Source organism: Poromitra crassiceps (genome assembly GCF_964638095.1).
Source record: "Poromitra crassiceps genome assembly, chromosome: 10".
Taxonomy (NCBI): domain Eukaryota; kingdom Metazoa; phylum Chordata; class Actinopteri; order Beryciformes; family Melamphaidae; genus Poromitra; species Poromitra crassiceps.
In genome coordinates this window covers 30,971,186-30,985,865 of record NC_139631.1, presented here as the reverse complement: position 1 = coordinate 30,985,865, position 14,680 = coordinate 30,971,186, and the positions used below count along the sequence as shown (strand labels likewise).

Sequence of the window (14,680 nt, the reverse complement as noted above, 5' to 3'; positions counted from 1 at the left end):
AAAATCGATACACCACAGTATCGCGATATTTTGCCTGACGATATTGTATCGATATTGAAAAAAAAAAAAAAAAAAAAATTTTTTTTTTTTTTTTGCAGGCCATGCCAGGCCCCGGGCTACTATAAACTTTAGTTCCAAGGCCAGCAGTAAACAAACGGTAGCATATTTTCATTTTGTTTTAACAGTAACAGTTTTGCCATAACAGTAATTCCCCAGTTACTGAATGGGCTGCACAAGATGTTTTGTGTAAGTGAAGTGAAGTTGCAAAAACTACATAAGTACAGTAGTCCACACACACATCCAGTTAAGGTGGACTGTAAGTAGACTGTAACAAACAGTTCAGTTTGTCAGGTGCATGCAACTATGACATGACTTTATGAAAGTTGTTGGTCTGTCTACTTGACAATGTTGCTGCAATAAAATGGTTCAAGTCAGATGTACAGACTGAAAAATTGTTCTTATATAAACCAGATGTTGACAAAGTTTTCCTTTGGGGACATCATTTGCAGTTGAAAAAGTAAGAAATCGCAATATATCGAAATATCGCAATATTCAATATATCGCAATATCGATATATCGCAATATCGAAAATATCGCAGTATCGCAATACTATCGTATCGTGACTCAAGTATCGTTTCAGTATCGTATCGTGGGCATCTGGTGATTCCCACCCCTAATGTTATCATGCACTGACACGCAGTTTATTAAAACATGACGTTATCATGCGCCGACATGCAGTTTATTAAAACATGACGTTATCATGCACTGACATGCAGTTTATTAAAACATGACGTTATCATGCACTGACATGCAGTTTATTAAAACATGACGTTATCATGCACCGACATGCAGTTTATTAAAACATGACGTTATCATGCACTGACATGCAGTTTATTAAAACATGACGTTATCATGCACTGACATGCAGTTTATTAAAACATGACGTTATCATGCACTGACATGCAGTTTATTAAAACATGACGTTATCATGCACTGACATGCAGTTTATTAAAACATGACGTTATCACGCACTGACATGCAGTTTATTAAAACATGACGTTATCATGCACTGACATGCAGTTTATTAAAACATGACGTTATCATGCACTGACATGCAGTTTATTAAAACATGACGTTATCATGCACTGACATGCAGTTTATTAAAACATGACGTTATCATGCACTGACATGCAGTTTATTAAAACATGACGTTATCATGCACTGACATGCAGTTAAAACATGATGTTATCATGCACTGACATGCAGTTTATTAAAACATGATGTTATCATGCACTGACATGCAGTTTATTAAAACATGATGTTATCATGCACTGACATGCAGTTTATTAAAACATGACGTTATCATGCACTGACATGCAGTTTATTAAAACATGACGTTATCATGCACTGACATGCAGTTTATTAAAACATGACGTTATCATGCGCCGACATGCAGTTTATTAAAACATGATGTTATCATGCACTGACATGCAGTTTATTAAAACATGATGTTATCATGCACTGACATGCAGTTTATTAAAACATGACGTTATCATGCACTGACATGCAGTTTATTAAAACATGACGTTATCATGCACTGACATGCAGTTTATTAAAACATGACGTTATCATGCACTGACATGCAGTTTATTAAAACATGACGTTATCATGCACTGACATGCAGTTTATTAAAACATGACGTTATCATGCACTGACATGCAGTTTATTAAAACATGACGTTATCATGCACTGACATGCAGTTTATTAAAACATGATGTTATCATGCACTGACACGCAGTTTATTAAAACATGATGTTATCATGCACTGACATGCAGTTTATTAAAACATGATGTTATCATGCACTGACATGCAGTTTATTAAAACATGATGTTATCATGCACTGACATGCAGTTTATTAAAACATGATGTTATCATGCACTGACATGCAGTTTATTAAAACATGATGTTATCATGCACTGACATGCAGTTTATTAAAACATGATGTTATCATGCACTGACATGCAGTTTATTAAAACATGACGTTATCATGCACTGACATGCAGTTTATTAAAACATGATGTTATCATGCACTGACATGCAGTTTATTAAAACATGATGTTATCATGCACTGACATGCAGTTTATTAAAACATGATGTTATCATGCACTGACATGCAGTTTATTAAAACATGATGTTATCATGCGCTGACATGCAGTTTATTAAAACATGATGTTATCATGCACCGACATGCAGTTTATTAAAACATGATGTTATCATGCGCTGACATGCAGTTTATTAAAACATGATGTTATCATGCACTGACATGCAGTTTATTAAAACATGATGTTATCATGCACTGACATGCAGTTTATTAAAACATGATGTTATCATGCACTGACATGCAGTTTATTAAAACATGATGTTATCATGCACCGACATGCAGTTTATTAAAACATGATGTTATCATGCACCGACATGCAGTTTATTAAAACATGATGTTATCATGCACTGACATGCAGTTTATTAAAACATGATGTTATCATGCACTGACATGCAGTTTATAAAAACATGATGTTATCATGCACTGACATGCAGTTAAAACATGATGTTATCATGCACTGACATGCAGTTTATTAAAACATGATGTTATCATGCACTGACATGCAGTTAAAACATGATGTTATCATGCGCTGACATGCAGTTTATTAAAACATGACGTTATCATGCACTGACATGCAGTTTATTAAAACATGATGTTATCATGCACTGACATGCAGTTAAAACATGACGTTATCATGCACTGACATGCAGTTTATTAAAACATGATGTTATCATGCACTGACATGCAGTTTATTAAAACATGACGTTATCATGCACTGACATGCAGTTAAAACATGATGTTATCATGCACTGACATGCAGTTTATTAAAACATGATGTTATCATGCACTGACATGCAGTTTATTAAAACATGATGTTATCATGCACTGACATGCAGTTAAAACATGATGTTATCATGCACTGACATGCAGTTTATTAAAACATGACGTTATCATGCGCCGACACGCAGTTTATTAAAACATGACGTTATCATGCGCCGACACGCAGTTTATTAAGCTTAATTGGCTAGTTTCACTTTTTCCATTACAGAGCACAGTTACGCAGCAGTGAAGAGGCAAAACAAAGCTTGATGCATGATGGGAGGCGACGTCTAGTTGGGAGACGCTGACAGATCTCTCCACATTAAACTCTGGCAGAATGGAACTCGTTTTGATACCATCCTGCAATGATTGTGGCCTTAGAAAGAAGAAAATAAGACGATACACATGTATAAAATGATGGATTGCGTTACCCAAGGCAGCAGTACGTCTCTCTGCGAGATGTTTTTAATTTATTTTTGTAAGACAACGGGAGCCTAGGACTTCTGGGAGGTCGAGCAAATGCAAACCTGCAGTGAAGCAGGTAGCAGCAGTTAGCAGTTAGATTCTGACTCTGCTAAGTTACATTGGTCTTCACTTTTATGTTGGTGCGCTTACATTTTTCATGGGCATTGATGGCAATAGGAAAAAACTAAAATCATATCCTTCAAGTGGAGTTCCCTCGTAGTTTCATCTCCTCTCTGAAATGCAGCAGCAGTGTTGTGCTCCTCTGGGCCTGTGTGAGAAGAACAGTTGCCTCGGGGCTGTGGTGGTGGTGGTGGCAGGCAGCTCTAAGATCTTTACAGCCCTCCACTGAAGGCTCCGTGTCTTTTCTACTGTGACTGACACACAGCAGATCGCACAGTCACAGGAATCCACTGGGAGCCTCATATCTCTACTGTGGCCCCATGACTTCCCTCTTTGACACTTCACTGTCACACAAAATGCATCACCACCCAGCAACTCAATATTCCTACACTGAAATCATTCTTACGACAACCAGGTTTCACTGAATCATCACACAGGGGTGGGGGGGGGGGGGGAGATGGGGGGGTTGTACTGTAATCATTATAATGGTTGTCGTTGTGGGTCCAGGCCCAATTAAATGAATTGAATCAGGGAATATTCTTTTCTTATGTCAACAACACACAACAAAAACAGTGAATAACGCATAAAACATGTGCATTTCCATATAACCATTTTGTCTCCCCACCAGAGACAAAAGGAATCCAACCAAATGCTTCTGCCGTGATTGTTTGTCGACAGCTGAAGCCATCCGTCACCCAGCGGGGGGGAACAGGGGGGGGGGGGAGCAGGAGGGGGGGAAAGTGAAGCATTCCCAAGCAAAAGACAGTGGGGGAGAGCGGGGGGAGCACAGAGGCGCATAGATAGTACCTGGCCATTTGGTGATTGAGAACGGGGTGAAGCGTAATAAATGCATCAGACTCCGCCCACACACCCCACGGCAATTTATCGCCCGGGCTCGCCCCAGAGAAGAAGAACATTCTCCCCAGAAACCCTATCTTTGAGGATGAGGGGAGGGGCCTCAAAGTAGCATCTTCTTTCCTTTTCCCCCCGAAAACCGTCTAATTTATAGTTTCCCTGGCAGTTAACTCCTCTCTCAGTGACAACAAATACCTTTTCCACTACAAAGGAGGAAGGGGAGCAGGGGGGCTGCTAGGTAGTGGGGCTGGCCTTGGGGCTACAGATGGGAGTCATTTACTCCTCCCTGTCCCACTGTTGGCTTAAACACAGCCGTGCCAAGTTTATTTGAGGGCTTACTGCACCGAGAGAAACCCACTTGCTTAATGACTCTAATTATAACGCAGAGCTTTATCATATTCGTTTGCTGCACTCCCACTTCCGACTGCCGGGTGTAAACATCCAAATCTATCTAGCCACAAGTCCAGGCAGCTATTACACTGCTGGACTTGATCCAACAGACACATTTTTAAGGATTCAATTTCAATGTCTCTTTCCCCTTTCGAGAACTGAGCTTTTGCAACCACCACCAGACCAAGCTAACTTTTTCCTAAGCAATCTGGAAAGTATAGAGACAAAATGAGTACGTAAGCAAGCGAGCAAGACTTTATTTATATAGCACCTTTCAAAACCAAGCCTGACAAAGGGCTTCACAAAAAAGCAAAGGAAACCCTTCCTGCTATCAGCAGGTTTTCTAACGCATTATTAATATTTGTACTATATCTTAAAGTGTACTCAAACGTCTCCAGACAGGGGAATGGGGGGGTTGTGGGGAATCACTGATACAAAGGGACAGACCTCACCAAAGACTGAAGAAGTGTTAGGATGACATTCCGACACAAAGAGCAAAGCATTTCTTATCAGTGACTGCTGACCAAGATAAGATAGTATGGCTGCCATACATGTAATCACTCATTCCATCACTTAAGCTCCTTCAATCACAAAACCTCACTGCAGGAGCTAGGAAAACTGCTTTTGAGGAGGGGGAAGGGGGGGAAAGTGAAGATATCAAACCATCTTACCTTCATCAGTGCTGGCGGGCCGGGAGTGGGTCGGCAGAATGTGGGCGAGCACAGCCAGGAACAGAAGTATACTGTGCCGCACCAGCATCCTGCTGAGGGAGCTACAACTGGAGGCTTTTCTGCGAGTGGAAGTCCATTCAGACGGGTGGGGCATCAGCACCGGGACATCCACGGCGCCAGACTGAAAAGAAGCAAACAAACGATTGCCTGATCACATAAGATGAAAACGGTGTGCCTTTCAAAATGTCTTATTATATCGGGTTATGCTTGATGAAAATAAAGTTACGATGTGCAAGTAATAATTTAGGCCAATGCTAATGCTCAAACAACTGTACATTTATGGCAACACTATTTTGGATAGTCTGACTCTGCCTACAGACAGAGAGTCTACAGGGTACGCTAACAACAACGGCTTATTAGTTGACATTCAACGGTTTGGGTTTTGTGACTTTTGTCTGTAGATGTTTAACAGACCGTTTGCTTCCCGTTCCGGTTCCACACACCTGATTCCCATCATCACCTGGAGCTATTAAATTATTCTGAGAATATGTAGCTATGTTCATGAATTGTTACATAATCTGTTAAACATCTAAAGAGTACAGACAAACAGCTGAATGTCAACTAATAAACTGTTGAAATGTTACAAATACTCTATAGAGACAGGCAGAAATATCATATCATTCTGATGCAGATATTTCATTTTAGAGCCTATATTGGCTGAAACCGATGATGTGCTGATGTCATCATTGTGCACCCCTAAATTGATATTCATATACTCCATACCTGCCTGGTTTGTGTGCATTGTGCTATCCAGTGGTTCTCAACTTTTTTCATATCAAGGACCCCCAAAATCGTCCACACTGGGCCGATGGACTCCCATTTCATGAGACAGGTCTCTTGGACCAAGGTCTGAGAATATTTTTTATTGTTGATACTGTCCGTAGTCCCATGACCGTGTTGTGGGTGGAGAGACCGCAGTGGGGCTGTGATAAGGGTGGCCATTGCTCTACATTCTCTAATTGTGGGGCAGGTACAGTAGTACTGAGGCTTGACGTTCTGCTGGGGACCCGGTGGGAGCCCTTTCTTGGACCCCTGGTGGTCCCCGGACCTCACGTTGAGAACCACTGGTTTAATTGTAATGTAATATTGTTGTTATGATAGTCTACCATATGATGCATATACTGTCAAGAAGAATGTGTATATTTTTCCCTTTTTATTTTTTTATTTCTCTTTTGTTCGCTTTCTTTTGCTTGTCAAATCTGATTATTATTATATTACTACTACACTGGCCAAATAGGACAAACCTCTTTATATTGGATTTTAGAGTCACTGCATCACATCACATGGAAGGCAGCCATTGGAAATATTAATATAAAATACAAGGCACTAAAATCAACACATACTGGAGCTAAATTATATCAACAAGCTACAGAAAATCCGTTATGTTACATCAGTGGTTCCCTAGTCTTGGTTACCAGCCCCCCTCCCTTCTGTGAGAGGAGTCTGGCTGCATGGAAACATGCTGCTGGCATAAGCCCTCCCCTGCTGCTCTCCCATTGGAGGTGTCCATTTCAGTCTCTGGTGGATTTCCGCTCCCCGCTTACAAGCTCTGTCATTGGCTTCGACCATGTCAATCAGAGCGGCTTCCGCTCCCCCCTCCCTGTGTGTCGCTGTAAAGGTCCCCGGCCGCCGAAGTGAAAACAACAATGCTAACTAGCTAGCAAGCTAACGGCAGAAACCTACACGCTAGCTCGTTGCTACACGCTGAAAATGGCAAATTTTAACAAAGATTTTGATTGTTGGAAACTATTTTCCAAGGGCACTGCCGCTAAGGATCGCCCAAAACGAGTGTGATTGGTTAAACCAAACAGAGCATTTCCCCCCGCAGTTCCAGAATGTAGACCGGCGCTGCCAGACTCCTCTCATGGAAGGGAGGCTGGTAAGCGAGACTAGTGGTTCCTAAACTGGGGTACGCGTACTGGGGTACGTGGAGGCACTACAGGAGGTACTTGAGAGAAAGGGGAAAAAGGAAAAAAAGTATGAATAAATAAATCGTGAAAATAAATGAAACATTAAGATAAATCTGCTCAGGCACTAATTGCAATTATTTCACTCCGTGTCTTATTTTGTAATGTTACATTCTTCAAAAGCTGAGTTATCATCTATTCATTGCATCATATGCTATGTAGTTTTCTCTTGAAGTTTTCTAAGCAAAATGATGTAGTCAGGTAAAGGGGCTACTTGATTCAGAAATCAGGGAAAGGGTAACTGACTGAGCCAAAAAGGTTTGAGAACCACTGTGTTACTTATGTGGAAGGATTCATTTCATTACACACAACAAAATTCCATGGCTTTTCCCAAACTAAGTCCATTGCTTTTCAAGGCCTGGAAAACAAGATTTGGAAATCCCATGACTGAGGTTTTCCATGACTGTGGGAACCAGGAAGGAACCTTGTCTCTCTAGATTTGTGGGCAAAGCAGCTTAAAAAAAAGAGAAAAGAAAAAGAAAACATTTTGTATGTTCTCAGGGTTCAAGGTAGTCACTGCTGGGGAATTTTGGCTTACTTGTACAAAAACACTGTGATAAGAAAATGCAGCCCACAGGCCTGCTCTGGTAGGTAGCAAGCAAACAAGTTGTGAATATGTCAATATGTCTCACACTGTTCTGTGGAATGTAATGTTTTGTTTTCAAAACCGGAGTATGGATGGAATTAACGCATAAAGCACGGTGCAGTGGGGCACGGTGCAGTGGGGCACGGTGTAGTGGGCACGGTGTAGTGGGCACGGTGTAGTGGGCACGGTGTAGTGGGCACGGTGCAGTGGGCACGGTGCAGTGGGCACGGTGCAGTGGGCACGGTGCAGTGGGCACGGTGCAGTGGGCACGGTGCAGTGGGCACGGTGCAGTGGGCATGGTGCAGTGGGCACGGTGCAGTGGGCACGGTGCAGTGGGCACGGTGCAGTGGGCACGGTGCAGTGGGCTGACCCTCAGATGCACATCTGCTCGCATCATCACCTCTGCTGCATCTGGCCATAGAGATTAACACTTGGCCCTAACCCCCATAATCCCCCCTCGAGGAATTTGTTAAAGACCAAAAAACTAAGGCCTGTTATGTGACACCCCTGTAGAGAGACCGCCAGGCCATCATTTCCACACTCAGAGATCTATCGCCTAACAGTTGGTTTTGCCCCCCACACCCCCCCCCCCCCCCCCCAACCACCAACCACCATTTGCTCCCATGCATGTCAAGTTGTGTGAAACAAATGCTTGTAGTTGTAGGGTTACTCCTGACAAGTCAAACTTGAAAAAACACGACATAAGCCTCATCAATGTAGACCCCCACCACCACCACCACCACCCCAAGAAAACTCAAGGGAGTCTCACACACACACAATCCAAAGTTAATTCTGTAAAAATGCACACTGTCACAACCGGGTCAAAGAAACCCTAACTCGGTCACGCTGTGACGCAAAGTCGTTTTCAGATGCAGCCTTGGTTTTCTTTGAGAGGTAATTGCTTATGTGAGTGTTCATCACTGAAACGCTCATTGTGTGTGCGCAGCGCACTCCTCAAAAACCAATTCAATTTCACTTTCCAAGAATGGTCCAGTGTTCCGGCAGCTGAGCTGGATCAGGGGGGGGGGGGGGTCCGGGGGGGATAAAGAAGCTTGGTCATCCCGGCTCTGTAAGCAGTAGTGAGTCAGTGTTTGGGAAGCCTCCAAGAATCTACTTCTGCTGCCTGCCAGACAGAAGGAGGTCCAGAGAGCATGCAGCCGACCATGTTCCCCGGGCTCTCATCACCAGCATGACTACATGGCCACTAAGACAACAGGCCATAATGGAGGGAGAAGGGGACGCCGTCTTCAAAGTGTGACACACTGAATGCTTTGTCATACTTGGCTCCCGTGGGAGCAAGAGTTAAAGCGTCAGTATGTCTTACTGTGTTCACACACAAGACAGTCACACTCATCATTCAGCTCTGAATGCCATGCGAATAATACCATGGTGCCCGGTACCATCGAGTGACTGTTTAGCTCTTAATCGTATTCAAAACGGCTCACGATGATGTGGGCCTATGCGAAACAATTAAAGCACAACAGAGCCTCATTTAATCCAAACCACTCTTTTGAAAATGGATGTAGCTGGATGCAAACAGTTCACACAATGGAAACACTGTAGATATTAGGATAATAGTGTTCAAACCCTTCAAAATAACAAAACTCATCAGAAAACACCACATTCAATTCTGTGATTAAAATGTCTTTGCATATATATATATATATAATTTTTATATATATATATATAATTATTTTTTGTGTGGTCGGTTTGGATTTCTGAGGTTCCACTGTGTTTTAGTCACGTCTTACTTGAGATTTACTTTTTCTATACTTTGCTAGATTAGACTGCTTTGTGGATACAAAGACATTTTACAGTACCGGTAGTACCAAAATAACTGCATTACATTTCATACATTTGCCTACATACTAATACTTTATACAACAAAAGTAGAGTGATGAAAAAAGATGATTTTATTTTTGACTGTGCTGTACTCATGGGATTTACAAAGGCCTTTCTCCCCACTAGAAGCTCTGTTTAATGAAATGTTATTTGAAGAAATGTTTTTGTACATTTTTACTTTTTAGGTGACACCTACATATGAATTTTAAGTCTGTAAGTACTAGTAGATTGCTTACATTTGTACCCTTTGTGGACATTGGAGAAACACCGAGTTAAAAAACAAACAAACAGCCAAACGGACTGATACATTTATTGTGTTGCATTTGGAGCAGCTGGGAGCAGATGGAGGGTTACACATGGTTACATATCAAACCTGGGAGGCTCCAGGCCAACAATACGACAGTCCCTGGTTGCCCAGCTACCACAGTAGTTGGCAGTTCAGTGCCTTGCTCAAGGGAATTATGCTGATTGTCCGAGGTGGATAAAATGCTTCCGATTCATTCCCAACATCCAAGAATCCATGTTTAGGACTAAAAGGTGAGGCTAAACTATCAAGACTACCATCAAAATAGATCAACCAAGGCCTAAAGATCAGCATCATTTTTGGCCTACATTTCTCCTCTTAGTTGGCGCACACTTTCAGATAGCGTAGTATATGTATGCATTATGAGAAAGTCCAAATGTATACTTAAACAGTGTCTTTCCTTGCTCATAGTTTTCAATAATTTTTTTTTCTTCTTTAAAATAGAATGTATTGAGATATGGGACAAAAAGCCAGAATATGGGTCATCTGAACCAATAGTATAATTCTAGCTAAGTAAAAAAAATCAACTAATTAATAATTACAAAAACCACTCAAAATGTAAGTACATTTGAAAGGCTCTTAAAGGAACACTGACGACATCACTGGTCCACAACTTCACTCAAATCAACTCAACTGTCAAACAAAATGAGCCGCCTGCAAAGCTGTTTAAAGTTTTCGGTTATACTCCTGATTTTGTAATGATACAAAGCTGGTTGAAAATCAGCGGAGTGTACCTTTAAGCTGTTTCGCTGCATTTCAACAACAGCTGAGTATGAGGGATTCCAACACCAAACAGATCATGCTTAGTCAAATCCTCTGTTTTTCCAAGTTCTTAAGGGATGACAGCATTTCACTGAAAATCAGCCAAATCAGAGGGCTCAGACTAACAGATCTTTGCTGAAAATCAGCCAAATCAGAGGGCTAAAGACTAACAGATCTTTGCTGAAAATCAGCCAAATCAGAGGGCTAAAGACTAACAGATCTTTGCTGAAAATCAGCCAAATCAGAGGGCTCAGACTAACAGATCTTTGCTGAAAATCAGCCAAATCAGAGGGCTCAGACTAACAACCTGCACCACACACATTTTGCTGCTCTCATTATACAAAGACAAAGGTTACAGGCCTACGCCAAAGCGTGGCCTCCACCATAATTACTGTTCACTGCCATCCATGCATAAAATTCCTCAGCTCTCAGATTCTGGAGCCCAACCCCAGTCAACCCTGCAGTGCCGTCGCCAGCCGGGGACGGGGCCCAGTCTGCTGGTGCAAAGCTTTCCTCCGTGAGAGTGCAGTTTAGAGGACATAAGTGCATCATCGGACTACTCTCCTCCCCCCCCCCCCCCCCCCCCCCCCCCCCAGGCTACCGTTTTCAGAAAAACAAAAACTTTTTCTCAGCGGTCTCACAGCTTGAATCACTGGTTCTCCACCAGCGTGCCGTGAACGGAGCCTCGTGTCGTGTGCTGAGATTTGACTCAAATGTGGAGAAAGCACGGTAGTCAGGCGGCATTACGTAGGTAGGCCATTTGTTGATACTTGCATCCAAAGTGCCTTTCAATGCCATGAGTGTATATGGGTTCCCATGGGAGGTGCAACAGGGGGAAAACCTCCAACCCTGGCAGTGTTTGTGCCATGCTCAGTCAGTACACTCACTGAGCATGCTACAATTTAGACATTATAATAAAATGGGGAGAAACAAGTGCTTAGATTCCTTGCTTTCATATGATAGGCAGATTACATAACTGCCTGAAAAGATAGGTAAGGTTAGTAAAATGTAGCCTACTAGTCACATTTCCACACAGACACAGCTTGCTAGAATGTTGGTGCCACACATTTCTCTTTACCAACAGTCTGATTATACCGCTGAGGTGACACTCGGCCAGTGGAGCAGCCTAAATTAAAGGGCTTCCCAATTCTACGCTTCAAGAGAAAACTTTTTTCCTGGTGAACTCCCCTGTGGACATGCTGCTTTTCTCCACCATCCATCTTCTCCCTGTCATTTTACAACCCAACATTTGGAGGTCTACGATGTCATATCCCACTACCTCTCTCCCAAAGCCCAGACTTCATGACAGATGTAGACCTTCGCCATGTGATGTCTGTCCTTTGAGTATTTAAAACGGGAACATCTCTGACTTTCTGCGTTAGTAATTATTCCTGTGTCCTGGTTTGTATTAAGAACACATTTTGGTCGTGGACATTATGGATTTATAGCCTTTACTATCTAGATACTGAGCAGCAGAGTTTTGCCTGAAACCAAGAGCACAAGACTCATTTGACATCATGTCTCATACATTAAGATGTATGAGGGTAGATATGGTGGGCTGGTGGCAGTGACCAGCTTAATTTTTCTCGTAGAGGTATAACAATAAATCTCAAAAGGATGTTCATACAAGTAATACGCCTTCACATAGCCTAACTGCATGGTCAAAAGGAGCAGCTCCACAATGTGCATCAGACCATAATAACACATCTGCATTCTGCTTTACAGCTTTGATATTATGGGTGGTATTTATTATAATAACTTGCCTAACCTTAAGAGGCTGTGTTGCTGTGACTTTGGATATAAAAGCACTGACACAAAGCAAGGAGTGCTGAAAGTGTTTGTCTTCTTTCATTCTCAAGAGATGGAGGTGGTAAAGACACACGGCCACTCTTAAAAAGACAAATACGGCAGTTTTCAATTTTCACAATGTCTAGGGCAGAAAAACAGATGCAGATGGTTGAAATTCATGTCTAAAAGCAGGCTCTGAGACACACATGAGGGCCACAATTCAAAAAATGTTTTTTACAAGTCTAGGCTCATCAATAAAATAGACATCAATTAGGCACGCACGCACGCGCAGAACTAATACTACTTAAGACTAATAATAAATACCAACTCACCTTTTTGGTGGGGGGCTGCAGAACAGCCAGGGTTAACCTCCGCAAGCCAGATGGGGAAGACTCCTGGGCTGAGGTTGGATGTGGAGAAACTTTTCCAAAAACAATATATCCAGGCTCAAAATGTGGGTCTGTGGGTCCGTTAGAGCGGTGTATCGACTCCAAAAACTAGAAACGTAACGTTGTAGCAAGTTTGAACATGTTTTGGCCAAACTTGTGTCAAAAGTAGCGAACAGCAGCGCCTGTATCAAAAGAATGTGCGTCCCCCCCACTCCGTAAAACCCAAATACTCAACAGAGCGGAAAAAAAACTCTTTCGGTAACTTGCGCGTTGAAAATATGAACGCTTTAGCGATGGGCACCGTTTTTATCTTTACAGCTTACTTCTTTGACATGACCTAAACCTACAAAAAGCATCAAAGTAATGGAGCGAAGGCAGCCTATGCGGTACTTTTTGGTTGTCGCTTTATCCCAAATCGTTTCGCTCACGATGGAAAAAAGTCCATTCACCTCCGAAAACTGTGTCCTAAAGTTGTTCAACTTACCTAACAAAACATCCGAAAGAGAAGTGCCGTTTATATTCTTACAAACGATTGATATTTCAACAAATCCCGAAGACTATTTTGACCATTCCTGGCGGATAAATGCTGTAAAACAACGAGTCCTGTTGCTCAAAAGCCTCCCCCCGTAAATCTGAGAATATGCGCATCCTCCCGACCAGTCTCTCAAGCTAGATAGAATGCTAAATAACACTTCCGGGTGCAGCTTTCAAAATAAACCCCGTTTTGAAGAACACGTGTTGCGAACTTGCGACGTTTCAGTTTTGACTTTTTGATTGTTGATGTTGACAGTGACACGCACCCAACCATATAAATATACCTATATATTATATAGCTCCCATCCCACAGCCTTAAGGAACAATAATGTGCCTCTACGATGGGACAATGGTTTTAAGGATGGAGAGAGTGCTTCCATATGATTTATTTATTTTTTATGTATTTATGTATGTATTATTTATCATTTATCGATTGATTTATTAGAGAAAGTGCTTCCATAGGATTTCTCTCTGTGGAGGCATTTGTGGATGGTGCTCTTTGTTTATTGTTTTTTGCTTAAATTCACTGTTCTTTTCAATGTTGAATTCAATGTTGTAAATAAATAAATAACTATTTTGCATGGCTAGTTCAAAAGAACATGTTAAACAGCACAACTCCAATGTGTTACTTGTTTCTGCCATGCTGTGGCCAACAGCTAGCCTGCTCATTATATATGTGTGTGTGTGTGTGTGTGTGTGTGTGTGTGTGTGTGTGTGTGTGTGTGTGTGTGTGTGTGTGTGTGTGTGTGTTAGTTCAACTAACTAACTGTGTGTGTGGTGGGGGGGGGCATATCCCGCATAGTTTCACTCCTTTAATGCAATCGTTCCTTTGAATGTTTAGATGCCCAATTAGTAATTAAATGATTTTATTTTGAAGGCAACTCTAGAAGCCTAAATTCCGGTATTTATTATTTCGGTCTCTGTCTAACTTGACGCAGGTCTCCGGCTGGCTCCCTCTGCCATCCACAACACCTCTCCAGCAGAGCAGAGCGTCCACTCCTCCACCAACTCTGCAGCCTACCAAAA

General features: G+C 42.0%; 1 protein-coding gene across 2 annotated transcripts in view; it reads right to left on the bottom strand.

Moving 5' to 3' along the window:
• Positions 1-13,700, bottom strand: part of fgfr1a (fibroblast growth factor receptor 1a) — a 43,257-nt gene extending 29,557 nt beyond the window's left edge. For both annotated transcript variants that reach the window (XM_083644878.1, XM_083644879.1), the window contains exons 1-2: positions 13,064-13,700; positions 5,423-5,603 (exon numbers count right to left, since the gene is read on the bottom strand). In XM_083644878.1, the coding sequence (XP_083501004.1) occupies positions 5,423-5,576 (154 nt within the window). In that variant the 5' untranslated portion in view covers positions 5,577-5,603; positions 13,064-13,700. The remainder of the gene's footprint in view (positions 1-5,422; positions 5,604-13,063) is intronic.
• Between the last annotated feature and the right edge of the window lie 980 nt (positions 13,701-14,680).